The following is a 21929-nucleotide window of genomic DNA, read 5'->3' as shown; positions in this document are numbered from 1 at the left end:
ACAATTCCTTCAGAAAACTTTTAGAACCAATAAATGAATTCAGCAAAGAATCAGAATATAAAATCAACACCCATAAATCAAACTGTCCCTATACATCAGTGATAAATTCACTAAAATTAGGAAAACTAACCCATTCACAATAGCCTCAAAAAAAAAAATCTTTGGGAATCAATCTAACAAAAAAGGTGAAAGACCTCTACAATGAAAACTGCAGAAATTGTTTTAGTCAGCTTTTTCAATGCTGTGACTAAAAGGACCCAACCAGAACAACTGTAAAAGAGGGAAAAGTTTGGGGGCTCATGGTTTTAGAAGTCTTAGTCCATAGAAGGCCAGCTCCATTTTTCTAGGCTCAAAGTGATGCAGAACATCGTGACAGAAGAGTGTGACTGAGGGAAGCAGCTCACATGATGATCAGAAAGTAGAGAGATTCCATACTCCAGATACAAAATATATACTCCATAGTCACACCCCAATGAACCACTTCCTTCAGCGACACACCCCTCACTCCCAGCTACCACCATTAATCCCATCAGGGACTAATTCACCGATTAGTTTGGTATTATAATGCAATCATTTCTCCTCCAGATTTTGCATACTGGCTCCCACATGAACTTTTGGGGGAAACTACATCTAAAATATAACAGCACTACAAAGAAATAGAAGACAATCTTAGAAGATGGAAAGATCTCCCATGCTCTTGGATAAGGAAAATTAATATTGTCAAAATGGCCATATTACCAAAAGCATTATACAGATTTAATAAAATTCCTATTAAAATCTCAATGACATTCTTCATAGAACTAGAAAAATCAATAATGAAATTCATTTGGAAAAATAAGAGACCCAGAATAGCCAAAGCAATCCTTAGTAAGAAGACTGAAGCAGAAAGCATCACAATACCAGATGTTAAACTATACTACAGAACCATAGTAACAAAAATGGCATGGTATTGGCACAAAAACAGACATGTAGACCAATAGTACAGAACTGAAGACACAGAGACAAAACCATATAAATAGTTATCTCATACTAGACAAAGGCACCAGAAACATGCATTAGAGAAAAGAGCCTCTTCAACAAAAGGTGCTCGGAAAAATGGAAATCCATATGCAGCAAAATGAAATTAAATCCCTATTTCTCACCCTGCACAAAACTCAAGTGGATCAAGGATGGAAACATTAAAACATAAACCCTGTACCTAATAGAAAAAAAAGTAGGTCCAAATCTCCAGCTTAGGAACTGAGCTCCTTAACAAGACCCCTAAAGAACAAGAAGTAAAATCAAGAATCAATAAATGGGATGGATTCAAACTAAAAAGTTTTTTCTCAGCAAAGGAAACAATCAAGAATGTGAAGAGAGCACCTGCAGAATGGGAGAAAATCTTTACCACATGCACCTCAGATAGAGCATTAATCTACATTAATCTAATTAACACCAAAAAAAAAACCAACAAATAACCCAATCAATAAAGGGGCTAAGGAACTGAACAGACACTTCTCAGAAGAAGAAATACAATTAATCAACTATATGAAAAAATGTTCAACATCTCTAGCAATTAGAGAAATGCAAATCAAAAATCTCACTCCAGTCAGAATGGCAATTACCAAGAATATAAGCATCAATAAATGTTGATGAGAATGTAGGGGGAAATGTACACTCATACATTACTGGTGGGACTGAAAATTGGTGCATCCACTCTAGAAAGCAGTATGAAGATTCCTCAGAAAACTTGGAATGGAACCACCATTTGACCCAGTTATCCCACTCCCAGGGTTATACCCAAAGGACTTAAAATCATTACACTACAGTAATGCAGCTACATCAATGTTTATACTAGCTCAACTCACAATAGCTAAATTATGGAACCAGCTTAAGTGCCCTTCAACAGATGAATGGATAAAGAAAATGTAGTATATATACACAACAGAGTATTATTCAGCCTTAAAGAAGAATGAAATTATGGCATTTTCCAGTAAATGAATGGAGCTGGAGATTATCAAAGCAAGTGAAATAAGCCAATCCCAAAGGACCAAAGGCCAAATGTCCTTTCTGATATATGGATGTTAATTCACAATAAGGTGGGGGAGGGGGACTAGAAAAGAATAGAGGTACTCTGGATTAAACAGAGTGGAGTGAAGGGAGGGGAGGGCATATGGGAGGAAGGAAGTGGAACTAAGCAGACTTTTTTACCCTAAGTACATATATGATTACATGACCAGTGTCATTCAACATCATATACAACCAGAAGATTGAGAAGTTATACTCCACTTATATATGATGTGTCAAAATGCATGCTACCATCATATATAACTAATTAGAGCAATTTTTTTAAAGTAGGGCAAATTTGAAGAACTTAAATTTCCCATTTCCAAATATACTTACTACACAGATACAGTAGTAAACTTCTAACATATGCTATGAAACAGAATAACTATTATAGAGATATGACAAAAATCAATGATGGTCTAACATGAGTAAATCAGACAACACTGGTCACTGATTTGAACAAACTGTAAAAAGATGTACAAGACAACTGGAGAAATAAAAACTTCAGTGGGATATTAGATGATATTTAAAAATTGCCAGAAAAATTAGATGTAAAGATGTTATCATGTCAGACAGTATGCACTCAGAAAGAGTGAGGGACAGCCCCATCTTATCTCTTAAGGATTTAGACTAATATATTTATAGATAAAATCATATGAAGTCTCGTATTTGCTTTTTCTATTTTTTTTTCTAATTAGTTACACATGATAGCAGAATGCATTTTCTTTGGTTTTTTAGTTGTTGATGGATCTTTATTTTATTTTCGTATATGTGGTCCTGAGACTCAAACCCAATGCCTCACACATGCTAGGCAAGAGCTCTATCACTGAGCCACCACCCTAGCCAAGCAGAATGCATTTTGATTCAAATAGAGCACAACTTTTTATTTCTCTGGTTGTACTTTATATCCATGTCGTATTTGCTTTTTTAAAAAAATATATTTTTTAGTTATACATGGGCACAATATCTTTATTTTGTTTATCTATTTTTATGTGGTGTTGAGGATCCAACCCAGGGTCTTACACATGAGAGGCAAGCGAAAAAAGTGGAGTATAAGGGCACTAAAATACAAAGTCTAAAGGAAACAAGATTGGCTTTATGAACATGTTATAATAACTGACATCTTTAAAAGGCAAGACCAAATAGAAGAGTAACTCTACAAATCAAAGAGTAACTCTCCTAATATCTGACATTTACAAGAAATGTAAATACATGCAAAGCAAAAGCAGAATTGCAAACAAATGATCCAACAGCATGATTAGACACTCCAACTGACTTTCAGTGGGTAAGATGCATTGGAGTTGTTTTTGTTTGTTTGGTTTTGGGTATCAGGATTTGAGCTAGGGATGCTTAATCACTGAGCCATGTCCCCAGCCCTTTCTTTATTTTTTCTTTTCAGACAGGGTCTTGCTAAATTGCTGAGACTGGCCTTGAACTTGTGATCCTTCTGTCTCAGCTTCCTGGGCTGCTGGGATTACAGGCATGTGCCACCATGGCCAGCTCCAAAATTTTTTGAGATTTTAAAATCTATTGAGACCGTTTACAGTTTTAAAATCTATCAAGGACCCCAAAGAGTTTTTGTTTGTGTGAGCCAACATTTACATATATCAATATTTATGTATATCAATATATCACAATTAAGAGGCGGGGGTTGTAGCTCAACGGTATAGCACTTGCTTGGCATGTGTGAGGTCCTGGGTTCGAATCTCAGCAGCACATATAAATAAATAAAATAAAGGTCCATCAACAACTGAAAAAAAATCATTCTTTAAAATGAATATATATACCACAATTATTGCTTTGAGGTTAGTGTTATATTTCACAGAAGATGCAAAATGCAACATGAAAAGCAGAAGCTGGATATTACATATCAGGCTGCTATAGCAGATCTTCTGGCCAGAAGCTCAGGTTTATGATGACAAGGCACCAACAGTATGCAGAGATTTAATTTAAATGATCATTTGACTAATGCTCTTTATTCTTTGCTCCTTTATGACAATTGGCATATAAACATTCTTGGAAGTCAGACAAACTAGCAAATTAGCCTCTTTTTTGGCTGCTACTTTGAACCCACAGTTTAATCTCTGTTCCTTCATGTTTCTTCTGTTAAAGGAGATGATGGCATTTATCCTGCTCACTTCATAGGCTGTCAGAGACATTTAATGGGATAATACATGTCTGAGCTCTCTGCAGCCTGGTAGTTCTCTGCACCTGCTTGGTGATCTGGTTTTATGATACCACCAGCAAAGGAGGATCTTATACCTCCAATTTGTAAGAGCCTGGGCTGGAGTCCTCAGTTGGCCTTGTAGGACATGCCCTGGTCCCTGCAAAATAGGGACACAGCTTTGCTTTTAGTCTTCTTCTGTTTATACTGTTGTCAGCATGTTATTGAGATTTCAGAGTTGGCTTCATCATTGCTACAGTGGAAAAGTAATTACCACAAGCTTATTCTACATGTTTATGGAAGAAATTACATTTACTAATTATGTATATACGATAAGGAAGAGTATTTGTTAGGATTTGTTTCTTAAAGTAAATTAAATTTACTTTCCTGAGGAGCAATGTATGTGGTAATAATATGACATTTAAGTCACTATCCAAGGCTTCACTATCTTAATATGTCAACATGTTCATTAATGTTGTAAATTGACTTTCTCATGAGAAACTATTAAGATTCTGCTGACCACCACCATACCTTTCCTGGGACCAACCTGCTTTAGGGCTCCATCCCAGGAATAATTACTACTTACTACCCCTTCCATTCTTAAACATCCTTATTTAGAAAATAAATTTTAAGGTCACCACAAAATAAATAAATAAATAAGCAAACAAACAAACCATAATTAAGACATTTAAAAGTATTTTCCATTTTGCTTTAAATAACAATGAATCTTTATATTTGACTTTTGTTTTTTACAGTACTAGTGATCAAAGCAAAGGCCTCTATGTGCTAGACAAGCATTCTACCACAGAGCTACAATCCCATCCACCACCACCACCTCCCTTTTTTTTTTGAGACAGTCTCATTAAGTTACTCAGACTGGCTTCCAATTTTCAATCCTCCTGCCTCAACCTCCTAAGCAGCTGGAATTACAGATATGTACCATCCAGTTATATTTGACAAATATTTTTTATGAAAACAATACTTTAAAAAGTTTTTTTGAGAATAATGACACTTTTTTTACATTCCTGTTAATTTTATCATTTGTGTTATTTCTGAATCCATCACTATTGACTAAGACTTTCTCTCTCATTATAGGATGTATTTTCTTCTCTACACACCAGATATCTACAAAAATGTAATTTCTTTGAAAAGGTAAAATAAGAATTTTATTCTTTCATTTTATATGCATGTTTCACTCATCCAACTATACTTTTTAAAGATTTTGCAATATGATACACAATTTCAGTTTGTATCTCAAATATTTTGTATTATTCAACTTTAAATAACAAAAGTAAATACAATGATATAAAATATCTAAAAACTAATATAATCTTAGAGTAATAAAATGACTACTTACAGTTCATTCCTGACTTAATATTCATCTGAAAAAGTGAACAACTTATGCCTCCTACAGATACACAAATAAAGCTGAGGATAATAAGAAATTTTCTCACATCATTAAAAATAAAATTGTATTTAAATCTCTTTTCTTTCTTCCACTTGCAATGTTTCTATGTTTCTATGTCAAAGAACTAGAGGTTTTAAAAGCCAACAATAACACTGACAATTAGTGTGCCCACTTTAAATGCAAGGCACTGGCTATTTGGCTGAACATAAAAGAGTCAATTTTTTATAATGTCTATAGCTTCTATGACATCAGTAGATTGTGTAATAAGCCTTAGGAAAAAGATATCCCATTAGTTCATTTTTCCATCAGAACCTTGTTATTATGAGAAACAAACCAAATTTTTTAAACTTACTGTTTTAGTGCCATGCTTCAGTGTTATCTCATGTGAGTCAGGAATCTTTTGGACAGGATTCTGAAAAAGCAAAATTCCATGACATCAATAATAATGTATTTGGGGAGAACTACATATCATAGGAAATATATAATTTTTTAAAATTATATTACTGGCTTTTTTAACACATGGCTTAAAAATAGCAAATGAGATTAATCAATTTATGTTATATGCATGTACAGATATGGCATAATGAATCCACTATTATGTATAATTTATAATGTACCAATAAAAATAAGTATTTTTAAACAGCAGAAAAAAGTATAAGGATATCTTTTTTCATCTGTTTCAGCTGATAATAAACTGATTTTAAAACTCTAAAAAAAAAAACCTAAGAAATTATTTAGGTCATACAAAATTATTTGTTAACATAACCTAAACATTTAACATGATCCAAAAATAAATGAATAGTTGCTGATAATATAATTCATAAGGGAGAAACTGGGAATTTGTTTTTGGAAATCAAGAAACAGAGTAAGGACTGGGAATGTAGCTTAGAGGTAGAGCATTTACAAGCATGCACAAGGCTCTTCTGCTGTAGGGAAGAAGGAGGGAAGGAAAAGGAAGGGGGAACAATATCAGCCAAATTATATTATTATATTGTGTGCATGTCTAAATATATAACAACAAATTCCACTGTTATGTACAATTATTATGCACTAATTTAAAAATATGGAAAAAAATATGCTGGAATCCCAGTACTCAGAAGCTTAAGGCAGTAAGATCACAAATTCCAGGCAATCTAGGCAAATTGGAGAGACCTGGGTTTAATCCACAGTACTAAAGAAAAAAAAAACTGGAATAAAACAAAATGAATTTCCATTTGTTTTTTTTTCCTTTTCATTAAATGTACTTTAGAGTGAACAAACCTCAAAACTTTTGAGGGATGGTTTTGAAAATTCTATGTTACAAAAATCAAAGTGAATTTAACAGACATAAAGGAAAGAACAGACTGCCTAATCATTATTATTGAAATTAGAATTTTTAAATTATCTAACAATTATAATTGCTGACAAATTTAAAAGACGTGTTTTATATAAAACACTGTTCCCCTGGTAATGAATACTAAAATAAAATCACAACTTACATTAAAATCTGATTACACTTTACTAAAATATAATCCTTTATTTTACTGTTTGCATTGCCTGGAGAAACTTACAAAGAGAGTAACTGAAGGAAATTAATAAATTAGGATACCACCATTTATTGTACTTTAATTTCAAAAATTACTTTTAAGCATACTATTACCTATATATAAAATAATCATTTCAGACTTCCTTAACAATAACCATATTTTGGATCTCAGTATCCAAAATATTAAAAATCCTCTTTATTTGTATTTGGGCATACCTCTATATATTCTATATTTTATTTCTAAGAGACAAAAAAGTTTTCACAAGATAGGTATATATTTTTTAACCCTTAAAAGCTAAAAAGCAAAAAACCTTGTTCAGGAATGGTACAAATAAAAAACCAAGAGTTATTCACAAATTCACTGATTCAATAAGCATTTATTAGTGATTTATTTATTAAATTATTTATTTGTTAAAGTACAATTTATTGAAGTGCATTAGACAGTCTCTATTCATCCCCCTTCCCAAGAAGCCAATGTTCTAAGAGGTAAACAACAATGACTATTTCAATGCAAATAATACTATAACAGAGTCCAGAGTGAATAACTCAGGGACAATAAAGAGGGGAGCATAAATCAGACTAAAGAGGTCACTGTGATCATCTGAATAAGAGATTTCATTGTTTATTCAAGTCTCCACTTGCCCAAGAGCAAGATAATACACTAAAATTCTATGCCCATTATAAATTCATTGATTATTTTGCAATGTACTTAACTAAACATGTGGAGTCTAGCAGTTCCTTCTTTTGAATCTGCAACCTTTCCCGTGCTATGTCGCTTTTTCTTTTTTTTTTTTTACAACCAAATAAAGTATTTCCAATATTAAAATAAAACAGGCCTCCCAGCCACATAGAAAGAGGGGGCAGAGAAAGCCTATTGCATATATATCTCAGCCTGGGTCGCATGCCTGGCCTGTGTAATGAATGGGGGAACATGGAGTTGCATAAAAACATAATAAATAAATAAAAAGCAAGCCCATTGATATAGCTCAGTGGTAAAATCCCCTGGGTTCAATCCTCAGTACCCAAAAACAAAAAGAAGAAAAACAAAGCAAACAAAGACTACTGATTTCCCCTACATTTACTGCCAAGTTGCTATCTTTTCTTTTGTAATCAAGCTTTTCCAAACTATGATTTCAGTCAGTATCTCTGCTTTCCTTCACCCTTGACCTCTACCACTTTTGCATTTGACACTTTATTCCTAATGCCTAACATAGTTCTGGGCACATAAGAGACTATCAGTAAACATTTCTTGAATGAACAAACAAGTCACTAGGAATGCCCCTAGACACTTTCAGTACTTAGCCTACACACCTGACTTTTCATCAACATGGTAACTATTTAACTTTGACCTCCATCTTGAAACTGTCCTTTCCTGGGATGAAGGCCTAGCCAAAAAATAAACAGAAAAGCCCAAATTCTAAAATATAGCTCTGCCACTCAGTAACCATGTCATAATCTGAAGGAAGTTATGACTCTGTTTCCTCATTTGCACACTACAGGTGATAGAACCTGCCCCACAGGTTACTGTGAACTAAGCTGTTTAAAACTTCTCGTGCAGAGTTAGGCACATAGAAGGGTTCAATAAATGATAGCCACTCTTTGTTCAAAGACTTACCTTCTATCTCTCTGGTCATATCATCTTAGTCTTTTAATAGGCTTCTATTCTTCTTCACCTTGATAAGTCCTGTTTATTATTCAAGACTCAATGCAGATGTGACCTGCTCCTGGAAGCATTTCTCAACATTTCAAACTCTAGGTTAAATGGCCCTTCTATGTACTCCCAGGACAACCTTTCCCTATCCCAATGATAGCACTTACCATAACATATTATTTTCTTTCTCCCTCCTTCCCATCACTCCCTAACCAAACTGAAAAGTGCAAACGTCTCAAAGACTATGTATATCTATCAACTCTGGATTACCAGTCCACAAAACAGTCAGTGTACAGCAGACATACACAAAAAGTTTTAGGAATAATTGGCTCACTTTGATTTGTTTAAATCACAATCACATTAGATTATAACTTAATTTACACTCAAACTTTAGACTGAAGACTACATCTATAAAGAAAATCAGGTGCTATCACTTTTGGTCAGCCAACTAAATGAGAGACAGAGGATAAATACAAATTTCTAAAAAATGAAAAACTTTTAAGATCAAATTATTATATCCCAAACTAAAATTAGATTGAAAATTGCAATAGAGAAATAAAGGCAATTCTGTTTTAGTCAGTTTGCATCTAAAAGGTTTTTACAGTCCATTACTGCCACAAATTAGATTAGAAGGCAATTAGGAACCAGTAAGGTATTGAACAGAAATAGAGAAACAGCTGGGGAACTTTTGGTTTATTTCAAGACAAAAGCATAACTATACAGTTTAATATATTGTGGAAAATGCTGAACATACCTATTTCAGAGATGTCAATATTCTAACACATTAAGGTCCCAAAGTCAACATCCATGTGAAGTGAATATTTTTTAATCAAAGAAAAAAATTTATAGTTGTGTGTGTGTATATATATATATATATATATATATATATTCCAACACAAATTTCAAAATAATTTAAAGTCAAATGAATTCTAGGCTAGCCCTATGTTCAATTATCTAAGACTCTGCTCCCTTTATAGCTGACAATATTTGTAAGCAATGAGAACTCACATGTAAGTGCTAAGCATTCTTGCAAGAACCAAGAGAGCAGTTGAAATGTTTTGCTTAGAGAACAATCTATTACACTCTGCATTTCATTTCATAACTAAATACTTTTTCATCATTTAGCAAATAGAAATAATGTCACAAAAAAAAGCTAGGATGAAAATTATTTCATTTAATTCAATGCAGAGTGTGTCTATATATAGACAATTTCTAACATTTAAAGAAAAACTTATAAGAACACAGAACTTAGTATTTACATTTTGAGTGAATAAAATGTTTAAGTAAATGCTGTTTACATTTAAAATCAAAGTTTTACTGGAAATCATGTAGGGTATAACATTAAAAAATACATATAATTGGTACAACTAAATCATCTAAAATAGTAGCAATCCATCTTTTGGTAGCATATCACTTGGTAGTGAGTGTTCTTTTTCCAGAACTTTTACTAATGACATTTTGAAATATAGCTTAATGTGAAATTTGCCATAACAGTAAAATATTTTCAACATTTTCCTGCCAACGAACACCATAAACTACATGACTTAAATGAAGTAATTTATTAGAGAATTCATAACAAAAGCTACAATCTTAATGGAAATGGGGTAAAGTATCACTTTTTGTTTTGATTTGATTTTAAATACCAACCAAAGGATTATTTCCAGACTCTTTGGTCTACCTGCATTAACAATAATAGTAAACATATCTGGAATAATATGAGTAATTCTATCTGATGATAGAATCTTCCTCTCTTTCTTTAGGTCAGAAAGTATGATTTACTCAGCTTTGGACAGAGAACTTTGTGAGGTGGAAAGGAAACAAGGAAAGGGAATGAAAAGATTAGCATTATTCAGTCTCCTATCTGTATAGGATTTGCAGCACAATTCAAGGTTCTTCCATTTATCAGATATGTTGTCTTACCTTGGTGGTTCTCACCAAGGAGAATTTGCTCTCCAAGGGACTTTCATCAAGGTCTGGGGACACTTTTAATGAGCACAATTGGAGAGGTGTCACAGACGTTAATAATCCAATATTGCACAAGACAGGCCCCACCAAAAAACAATGGTGATTTTAAGGTTTGGTTTTACACATCTTCATAACAGAAAAAAAAATGATACTAATATTGATAACATCCATGATTTTAACTTGGACCAAAAGAGGATATATACGTAAAATTGATTCACAATTATTAAGTCCACAGCAAAGGGTGGTAATACTTATTTATACCACCCCTTATCTCCAGCTTTGCACAATATTTGGCTCTAATTTGTAACTGAATTAAACCTCCCTTCTATGCCTCAACCATTCTCACCCGGAACCTCCTTCCAGTAACCTGTAGTGACAGTTGTCCTCCTGCCCACAATTCCTTCCTAGCCTTCTGGACACACATAATCCTCACCAAGACCTGCCACCAACCATTGCTGCAATTGCAAGCAGTCCCATTAGTGGGACTGAAGCATATGCTTTCTAAAGGATTTTTCACCTATAAAATCATATGTATTTTTAGGCCTTAGGAAAAAGTAATTTATTTCTTTTTTGATTGATGAACAGATGTTATAGGGGTGGATTTCTCAATCTGTCTGGCTACACTATAATCTAAACACATTGAAACCTTACTAATTAAATTCTGAGCAATATTTCCAGGAACTCCTTTCTACTCCAGATTTGTTTATCCAATGATTAAGAAATGATTCTCCTTTCTTAATCTCTAATTTTCACATAGGAAAACACATACCACATAGGGAAAAACTGAAAATAATGTCAATTTGAGGGATTATATAGCTGCTTAAAATAATATTGAAGAATGAGACTTCTGCTTTCTGGGAAGCAGAAGCAAATGAGACAGATGAATGTACCTTTTCCTATTCCTCTTACTATGGGCAGCTAAACTATGGATTATATTTATAATAAACATAAGACTCTAAAAAACAGAAGAAAGAAACCTCAGGGCATGAGGAACACCCTTATTCTGAGTTCCTTCAGTTTGCTCTTGTCTCATGCATTCCAGATTTAACGCTAAAAAAGACAAACACCCAAAATTACCACTGGCACTGACTGAGGGAAAAGAAAAGAAATCCTAACAAAGGCCTACTCTCTGTAGCCAAAGGGCCACAAAACCGGTAGCCTAGCAAGACAGAACACTTTTAAACAATAAATGCCCTATTACAGTCAGTAGCACAGAAAAAAAAAAAAAACTGAGACTTTACTCCCATCCATGACAGCTAAAACCTACAGCTCCTCTCTGAACCATGCCAGCAAAAGCAGAATGCAGAGCCTAGATTCTGCTTGGTGAGACCATAGCAAGGCACTCCCCACCATGATAATATCAGAGAAGGTTAAACAGAAGGCAAAGACTTGCATACTCATTGGCTGGTAATGAACCCCTCTCTGCTTTGTGGTCTCAGCACAAAATGTGGGGAACCTGGACTTCCACCCTAGCTAGTATGGGCACATCACACCCACTCCTACAAAATTAGGCTAGTGGTCAATCAGGATTTTCAACATGACCCAATGGGTAAACAGCTACCAACATGAGTATGAGTAGAGACCCTGTGGGGAGTTAGAACTCCCATCTCACCTGTAAACTGAGGAGACCCCCTGGAGTCTCAATGAAGGTCAATTGGGGACCTGGACTGACACCTTCATCTGACAGTAATGAGACCATCCCCAATCTACCCTCTTTGTCTGCCAAAGCAGTGTGAATGAAACCAGTTAAAACAGAAGGTTTACATAAGATACAGAGTAGCAAAATATATTAAAAAATTCTCCAGGTTTCAATTGAAAATTGTATATCAAACCAAGAACCAGAAAGATCTCAACTAAATAAAAAAAAAAAGGCAATTAAATGATGCCAACACTGAGACAACAGAAATGCCAGAATTATCTAATGAAGACTTTAAAGCAGCCATTAAAGAAAAAAAAAAACCTTCAGTGAGCAATTATAAACATGTGAGTGAAAAGAAAAAATATCTTCAGCAAAGAAATGGGAGATATTAAAAAAAAGTCAAATGCAAAGTTTTGCTGCGCCCCTCCCCTGACTCAGGCAATGGCAAGGCCCTACTGAGGTGGATGGTGCAAGGCGTCCATCCTCTGGAGGAGCGCAGTATGTTTCTGAGAATGGGCTGATTTATTTTTGTATTCCTTTAATAAGTATAGTTGCGATTTCTCATATGACCATTAAGTATGAAGGAAAAATCATGACTTTCCCAATTAATGCAGCTACTTCTAAAGCATAGATCTGTTTGCTCTAAATGCAATGAGTCAGCTGTGGAGTGTAAATTGTTAATGTCTAATGAAAAATTCCCTGTATTACTGTCAAGGAAGTTTTTGAGAAATTAAATTAAAATCTAGAGAAGAAAAATTAATGTTAAGAAGATAGATTAGTGCTTAGTACTGGGCAACTTGTTCTTGTTCCTGTGCACAATGGTTTGTGCTCTTACTTTTGTTTGATTAAAAGTAATAACAAGTCAACCACTTGCCGTAACCATGGCACCGGTTCCAGTCAGTAAGTCAAGAAAGAATAGTCAAGGTATAGGCCAATAGTTTGGGACATTTGTAATTATTATTAAAAGTTAACTAAGCAGAAACAGCTCAAAACAAAACGAGAACTGAAAGTACAAATGCTTGCTTATGCATAAGCCAAGATACATTCTTCTATTCTAATTGTAACTACGTAATATTTTGTTTCTTTGAATAATGATTCCTGTTTTGTAACCACAAAGTACTGTAAGCCTGCCAAAATGAAAAGTATATATGATCAACTTCACAAGTAAAAATTGGGATCAACACCTTCACTTTGGTGTCTGTGTTGTTTCTCCACTCCCTCTTTCGCCAACTCCTCACCATCCGTTCGTCTCCTGAGACCCCCTGTTGGAGCTGGTCTCTGACAAAGTTTAGACTTGAAAAATACAGTAAAAAATATGTAAAGCTCAGTGAATGAGCTCAAAACAAATGGAAGAAAGAATTAGTAAACCAGCAATAAAAATGACAGAAATTATCAACCCGAACAATACAGAAAATAGGAAAAAAAAAAAAAAGGCTCAGAACCGTGAAACTGTAACAAAAGATCTAATAACCTTCATGTCATCAAAGTTTCTGAGTCTCAGCCTGTAATCCCAGCACTTCTGGAGGCTGAAGCAGGAGAGTCGGAGTTCAAAGCCAGCCTCAGCAACTTAGTGAAGAACTAAGCAACCAGTGAGATCCTGTCTCTAAATAAAATATAGAAAAGGGCTGGGGATGTGGCTCAGTGATTAGCACCCCTGGGTTCAATCCCCAGTACCAAAGAAGAGAAAAGAAGTCAGAACTAAAAAAAAAAATCACTCCAAGAAATATTGGTTGAAAAATTCTCAAATATGTGAAGATTTAAGAAACTAAGTGAAAACCAAACAGGATGAATTTATCTTTGAATTTAAAGAAACCCATGCCACAACACATATTAGCTAAACTTCTAGAAACAAAGTAAAAACTTTGATGGCAGCCAAAAAAAATGACACTTTATCAATGGAGAAATAGTAATTTAAAATGATAACAAATTGCTCATAAGAAAAGTGTGGAAACCAAAAGGAAGTGGCATAATGTTTTATTTTTTAAAGAGAGAGAGAGAGAGAGGAAAGAGAGAGAGAATTTTTTATTTTATTTTTCAGTTTTCGGTGGACACACATCTTTATTTTATTTTTATGTGGTGCTGAGGATCGAACCCAGTGCCCCGCGCATGCCAGGTGAGCGCGTTACTGCTTGAGCCACATCCACAGCCCAGTGGCATAATATTTTGAAGTGCTAAAAGTGTCAACATAGTGTCAACATAGAACTCTATAACCAGTGAAAATATCTTTCAAGATTAAAGAAGAAATTTAAAAAAAAAAGAATTTGTCACCAGCAAACTTACCCAGAAAAAAATGGTTAAGGGAAGTTTTCTATACAAAAGAAGAAAAGGGAGGGAGGGAGGGAAGAAAGGAAGGAAGGAGAAATAACACAATATTCAAAAATATCAGGAAATATACTAGTCTTTCCTCCTTCTGCTTGGTGGCTGAAGCATAAAACTCTCTGATGTGCATGTATGCAGAGTAAATATTTAAGATAATTACATTATAAATGGGGGATGGTACAGGGAAATAAGGTTTCTATATTTATTCAAACAAATAAAATGACACTAGTAGATGTGATAAATTGTGTATATACAAGGTAGTACTTAGAGCAAGCTCTAGAAAACTCAAACAAAGAACTAAACTCAAAACGTTATACTCTCATATGGTCAAATGATTTTGACAAGGGTGCCAAGAACATTCAGTGGGGAAACAACAGTCTTTTCATAAATGGTGTTAGAAAAAAACTGGAAACTCAAATTCAAAAGAATAAAGCTGGACCCTTACCTTACATCATATAAAAAATGAACTCAAAATAGATTAAAGATATAAAACTCTAAAAATCTTTAAAACAGGGTTGGGGATATAGCTCATAGAGTGCTTGCCTCGCAGGCACAAAGCCCTGGGTTCAATCCTCAGCACCACACAATATATATATATATATATATATATTTTTTTTTTTTTTAAATAAAACAGGGAAAAAGTTTCATGACATTTGATTTTACAATGGATTCTTGGATATGATACTAAAAGCATAGGCAAAAAAAAAAGACTTCAATAAAATCAAACACTTGTACATCAAAGGACACTATCAAAGGAGTGAAAAGGCAATTCAAAAGATGGAAAAATTAATTGCAAATTATATTTCTAATAACAGATGAGTATCTAAAATATACGAAGAACACCTACAATTCAATGACAAAAAAACACAATTAAAAAATGGAGAAAGGACTTGAATAGACACTTCTTCAAAGAAGATATAAAGACAAACAATAAGCACACGAAAGAATGTTCTACATCACTAATTGTTAGGGAAATGCGAACAAAAACCATAGTGAGAACACTTCACATTCATTACAATGGCTTTATTAAAAACAACTAAAACAGAAAATAATAAAGTCAAGGGACAAATTAGGATCCATTGTATGTTGTTGATAGGAATGTAAAATGGTAATACTGCTATGAAAAACAGTACAGAGGTTCCTCAAAAAATTAACATAGAATTACTATATGATCTAGCAATTCTACCTCTAAGTATATACCTAAAAGAATTGAAATCAAGGTTTCTCTTTACATACCTATGTTCATAGCAAAATTATCCAATAAGAGACAAAAGGTAGAAGGAACTCAAGTTAATAATCAACAGATGAATCATTCAACAAAATATGATATATACATATAATGAAATAGTATTCAACCTTAAAAAGGAAGGAAATTCTGACACATTCTACAGCTTGGTTGAACCTTAAGAATAAGCTAAGTCAAACAAGGCAGTCTTAGACACACACACAAAAAGTTATTCTATGGGGGTTGGGGTTGTAATTCAGTACTACAGCCCTTGCCTAGTATGTATGAGGCCCTGGGTTAGATCCTCAGCACCACATAAAGAAACTTAATAAAATAAAGGTATTGTGTCCATCTACAACTACAAAAAAAAAATTTTAAAGTTATTCTATGATTCCCCTCTATGATATACCTAGAACTGTCAAATTCAGAAACAGAAATGAGAATGATAGTTGTCAGAGGCTAGGAGAAGGCTGAAATGAGAAGTTGTGTAATGAGTATAGAGTTTCAGTTTTACAAGATGAAAAAATCTGGAGAGCAGCCATTATATTAGTCAGCTTTGCACAAGTCACTGTGACCAAAATACCTGACAAGAATTTAGAGAAAGGTAAGTTTATTTTGACTCTTGGTTTCAGAGGTTCAGTCCACAGTGGCAGACTCCATTGCTTTGGGCCAAGGTGAGGCAGAAGAACATCATAGTGAAAGAGCATGGCAGAGGTAACCAATCCTTCCAGGGCATGCCCCCAGTGACCCACCTCCTTCAGCCATGCCCCACCTACCTATAGTTACTATGCACAGTTAGTCCATTCAAACTAGGATGAACTGATGGTTACACTCTTATAATTCAATCATTTAACTCATTATTCCTGCATTAACACAGGATCTTTTATGGAATACCTTATATCCAAACAATAACACCTATACAATAATATGAATATATACTACTTCCCATACACTTATATACTTGGGAATATATTCCAAGACCCTAAGTAAATGCCTGAAATTGCAGAGAGTACTGAACACTATAATCTAACACCTGTTGCTATAACTATTAAAGAGACAGCAAAACTAGCCTGAAATTTTCCTTCTTCACAATTTCATGCATAGAAGATTCATTCTTACCACAGATTTATACAACTTTAGCATAGAACTTATTTGTCTTTCCTAAATAAGTCAAGAACTTTCACCTTCTCCTTTAAAAGAAGCATTTCTTGCTTTTCTTTGGTTTAGCCAAATTGCCAGCATCACTTCTCTTGACTTTGGGGCCATTATTAACAAAAATAAGTTATAAAAAATAAATAATATAAGAACTGCAATATTGCAACAATCAATCTTATAATCTAAACAGCTACTAAGACACTGAGAGGCAGGAAGCATATACAGTGTGGATGTGTTGGACAAAGGGATGATTCATGTCCAAGAATACATGGCACAAGATTCTATCATGCAACACCAAAAGGCATACAATTTAAACTTATGAATTGTTTATTTCCAGAATTATCCATTTAGTATATTTGGACCATGGTTGACTATGAGAAACTGCAACCACCAAAAGCACGATCACATCAAGAATTAATAAATGGGGACTGGGTTGTAGCTTAGTGGTAGACTGCTTGCCTAGCACATGTGAGGCACTGGGTTCAATTCTTAGCACCACATGAAATAAATAAATTATTAATTAAAGATATTAAATCCATCTACGTGAAATAAATTAATTAATTAAATAAAGGTATTAAATCCATCTACAACTAAAAAAATATTTTTAAAAAAGAATTAACAAATAGATTGATTCAAAATCTAAAAAGCTTCTTCTCAACAAAAGAAACAATCAATGAGTTGAAGAAAGAGCCTACATTTTGAGAGCAAATCTTCGCCACACATACATCAGATAGAGCACTAATCTCCAGGATATATAAAAAGCTTTTAACACCAAGAAAACAAACAACCCAATCAATAAATGGGCTAAGGAACGGAACAGACACTTCTCAGAGGATGATATACAAGCAATCAGCAAAAAATGAAAAAATGTTCAACATTTCTAGTAATTAGAGGAATGCAAATCAAAACTACTCTAAGATTTCATCTTATTCCAGTCAGAATGGCAATTATCAAGAATACAAGCCAGGCATGGTGGTGCACACTTGCAATCCCAGAGGCTTGGGAGGCTGAGGCAGGAGGATCGCAAGTTTAAAGCCAGCCTCAGTAAAAAGTGAGGTGTGGGGCTGGGGTTGTGGCTCAGCAGTAAGAGCGCTTGCCTCGCACATGCGAGACCCTGGGTTCCATCCTCAGCACCACATAAGTATAAATAAGTGAAATAAAGGTATTGTTTCCAACAACAACTAAAAAATAAATATTTTTTTTAAAAAGTGAGAAGCTAAGCAACTCAGTATCTCTAAATAAAATATAAAATAGGGCTAGGGATGTGGCTCCTTGGTTGAGTGCCCCTGAGTTCAATCCCTGGTACCCCCCAACCCACACAAAAAAAATAAAATAAGGAAAATATAAGGGGCTGGGGTTGTAGTTCAATGGTAGAGCACTTGTCTAGCATGTTTGAGGCACTGATTTCAATCCTCAGCACCACATAAAAATAAATAATCAAAATAAAGGTATTGTGTCCACCTAAAACTAAATAACAACACACCACACACACACACACACACACACACACACACACACACACACACATATAGTAAAGGTATTGTGTTCATCTACAACTAAAAATATTTTTTAAAAAAAGAAGGCAAACCACAATAAGTGTTGGTGAAGATGTGGGGGGAAAGGCACTCTCTTACATTGCTGGTGGGACTGAAAATTGGTGCAACCAATCTGGAAAGCAGTATGGAGACTCCTTAGAAAACTTGGAATGAAGCCACCATTTAATCCAGCTATCCCATTCCTCAGTTTACAACCAAAGGACTTAAAATCAGAATATTATAGTAATGCAAAAAAAAAATCAATTTTCATAGCAGCTCAATTCACAATAGCTAAACTGTGGTAGCAACCTAGATGCCCTTCAGTAGATAAATGTATATATATATATCATTATCAATAGATATTGATAATTTTTCAGTACATTGTTAAATAATTTTTGTACTTATGTAAAGACCTAGAAATTAAAAGAATACATTAATTCTTATATTTATCAGAAGTTATATTATCTTTTTAAAAATGCATGATACTATTAATAGATAATAGTATATATACACAATGGAATATTACTCAGCATTAAAAGAGAATAAAATTATGGCATTTGTAGGTAAATGGAGTGGGAGAATGTCGTGCTAATCGAAGTAAGCCAATTCCAAAAAAACAAAGGCCAAATGTCCTTTCTGATAAGGGAATGTTGATCCATAATAGAAAGGGGGCAAGGAGAAAATGGAGGAACTTTGACTGGGCAAAGGCGAAGGAGAGGAGGGGACCTAGGGGCAGGAAAGATGGTGGAATGAGATGAACATCATTACCCTAGGTACATATATGACTGCACATATGGTGCAATGCTACATTGCGTACAATCAGAGAAATGAAAAGTTGTGCGGCAATTGTGTATAATGAATTAAAATGTATTCTGCTGTCACAGATACCTAATTAGAATAAATAATCTTTTTTAAAAAGCAAGATCACAGATAAGAGAGGACCTATACACTTAAAAAATGCCTAAGATGGTAAATTTTATGTTATACATACTATATCACAGTTAAAATTTATTAGCTATAACCCAAAAATATAAATAAAAAACTTTTAACATACATAATCTTAAATACTTATAAATGCCCTAATAAGCTGTAGTTAGACTTCAAACAAAACAAATCATTAATCAAATGTTTAAAAACTTTCTTCAAAAAATTAAAAGTTACATATCTAATCTACTGCAGGAAGAAAGGACAATTGCCTATCCAATTCTCACAGCTGGTTCCAATCCTTCAATTAAGCAGTACTCCCAAGCTACCTCTAAATTACTTTAAAACCATTCTTGTCCTATTTCGAGCTATAATCTTAGAGCACATTTCTTGTAACACGACTTAAGGGTACATTGTTAAATAATTGTTTGTACTTAAGTGAGAACTAAGAAATTTTAAAAAATACATTAATTCTTATATTTATCAGAAGTTATATTATCTTTTAAAAAAGCATGATACCATAAATAAACACAAAGATGACATTTTCTATATTTGTGTGTCATTCAACATGGCAGGTAATAACCAAGAGAATTTATACCAAATGATACATTTGTTTCATTAGAAACATTTTCATTAGATACATTTGTTTCATTCCACATTTTTTCCCCTTTCCCATCCCTCCTCTCTCCCTCTCAAACTCCTTCTTCCACTCTACTGATCTTCTCTCTATCTTTATGATACACAGTTCTCTCCCCCTTCTTCCCTGTATTTTGCTCTATTCTTATCTCACATACATTTCAGAAGCTATCATAAACATGCCTAATCATTTCCAGATGCCCTATAATTTTAAGAGTGTTTGGGCTCTTACTCTTATATGCTCTGTAGGTCTGAAGCTCTAGAATCTGAACAGAAATCTCCAATAACTCCACATGCAACCATTGTAAGTCTTTTAACTGCACAGAACCTCAGTTTTTCCACTTATTAAAAAGAGACTATGGGGCTGGGGATGTGGCTCAAGCGGTAGCGTGCTTGCCTGGCATGCGTGCGGCCTGGGTTTGATCCTCAGCACCACATACCAACAAAGATGTTGTGTCCGCTGAGAACTAAAAAATAAATATTAAAAATTCTCTCTCTCTCTCTCCTCTCTCACTCTCTTTAAAAAAAATAAATAAAAATAAAAAGAGACTAGGTAAATCATGAATTCTGGAATGACATGATTTACCTTCAACTTATTCACATCTAGAATTATGAATAGTACCCTATATCACTGAAAATTCCTTACCTGACCTCCATCTTTTTCATTTCTCTTCACATTGCCAACTACAGTGATAACTCTTCTTTGACCATTTTTCACCAAAAACCATCAATGGCTGTCTACTGCCTTTAGAAACAATCATTGATTTTTCACAACATTCACATATTTTAGAAATTTTTCCACAACATTTGACAAAATGATTATTCCAGATAAAGTCAAACAAAATTAATGTTTCATGTATCTTTCTTTTCTCTGGGGTGGGTGAATACTAGGGATTGAAACAAGGGGCACTCTACTACTGACATACATTCCCAGCTTATTTTTTTAATTAAAGCTATATAGTTATACATAGTAGTTTGTGTCCTGACAAATTTGTACATACATAGCCTTCTATTTCAGTTCATGTTCTCCCTTTTTCCCTCCTCTCCTCCCTCCATTCTCCTTCCTATACTTGACTGATCTTCCTTTCACTAATCTATTTTTGATTGGTCTTTCTTCTTACACATAAGGGTGAAATTTTCTGTGGTATATTCATATATGCACACAATATGATTTTTTAAAATTCATTCCACATTTTGTCCCCTTTCCCATCCCTCCTCTCTCCCTCTCAATCTTCTTTCTTCACTCTACTAAGCTTCCCTGTATCTTTATGATACCCAGTTCTCCTCTACTGCTTCCCTTTATTTTGCTCTAGCTTCAACATGAGAGAAAACATTCGACCCTTAATTTTCTGACACTGGCTTATTTCACATAGCATGATGTTCTCTATTTCCATTCATTTATGTACAAGTGCCATAATTTTATTCTTCTTTATTCCTGAGTAAAACTCCATTGTTTATATATACAATTTTTAATCCATTTATCTATTGATGGGCATATGCATTGATTTGGCTATTGTGAATTATGCTGATATAAACAATGAGTTGGCTATATCACTATAGTATATTGGTTTTAGTTCTTTTGGATAAAAACCAAGGAGTGGTATAACTGGGTCATATGGTGTTTCCGTTCCTAGTTTTTTGAAGAATTTTCATAGTGCTTTTCCAGAGTGGTTGAACTAGTCTGTAATCCCACCAACAATGTTTGAGTGTACTTTTCTCCCCCAATCCTCTCCAGCA

General features: G+C 34.1%; 1 protein-coding gene and 1 pseudogene across 3 annotated transcripts in view; one reads left to right on the top strand and one right to left on the bottom strand.

Annotated features, from left to right (window-relative positions):
• Positions 1-21929, bottom strand: part of Wdr70 (WD repeat domain 70) — a 279175-nt gene that overhangs the window by 222781 nt on the left and 34465 nt on the right. For all 3 annotated transcript variants that reach the window (XR_013424157.1, XM_078017631.1, XM_005325626.4), the window contains exon 6: positions 5971-6030. Coding sequence is in view for 2 of the 3 variants with exons in the window: in XM_078017631.1 (XP_077873757.1) it covers positions 5971-6030 (60 nt within the window). In the remaining variant the exon portion in view is untranslated. The remainder of the gene's footprint in view (positions 1-5970; positions 6031-21929) is intronic.
• Positions 7977-8078, top strand: LOC120886016 (small nucleolar RNA SNORA51; annotated as a pseudogene).

Source organism: Ictidomys tridecemlineatus, chromosome 1, assembly GCF_052094955.1.
Source record: "Ictidomys tridecemlineatus isolate mIctTri1 chromosome 1, mIctTri1.hap1, whole genome shotgun sequence".
Classification (NCBI taxonomy): domain Eukaryota; kingdom Metazoa; phylum Chordata; class Mammalia; order Rodentia; family Sciuridae; genus Ictidomys; species Ictidomys tridecemlineatus.
The sequence above is the reverse complement of the archived record's forward strand: the minus strand, read 5'-3'. Positions and strand labels throughout refer to the sequence as shown.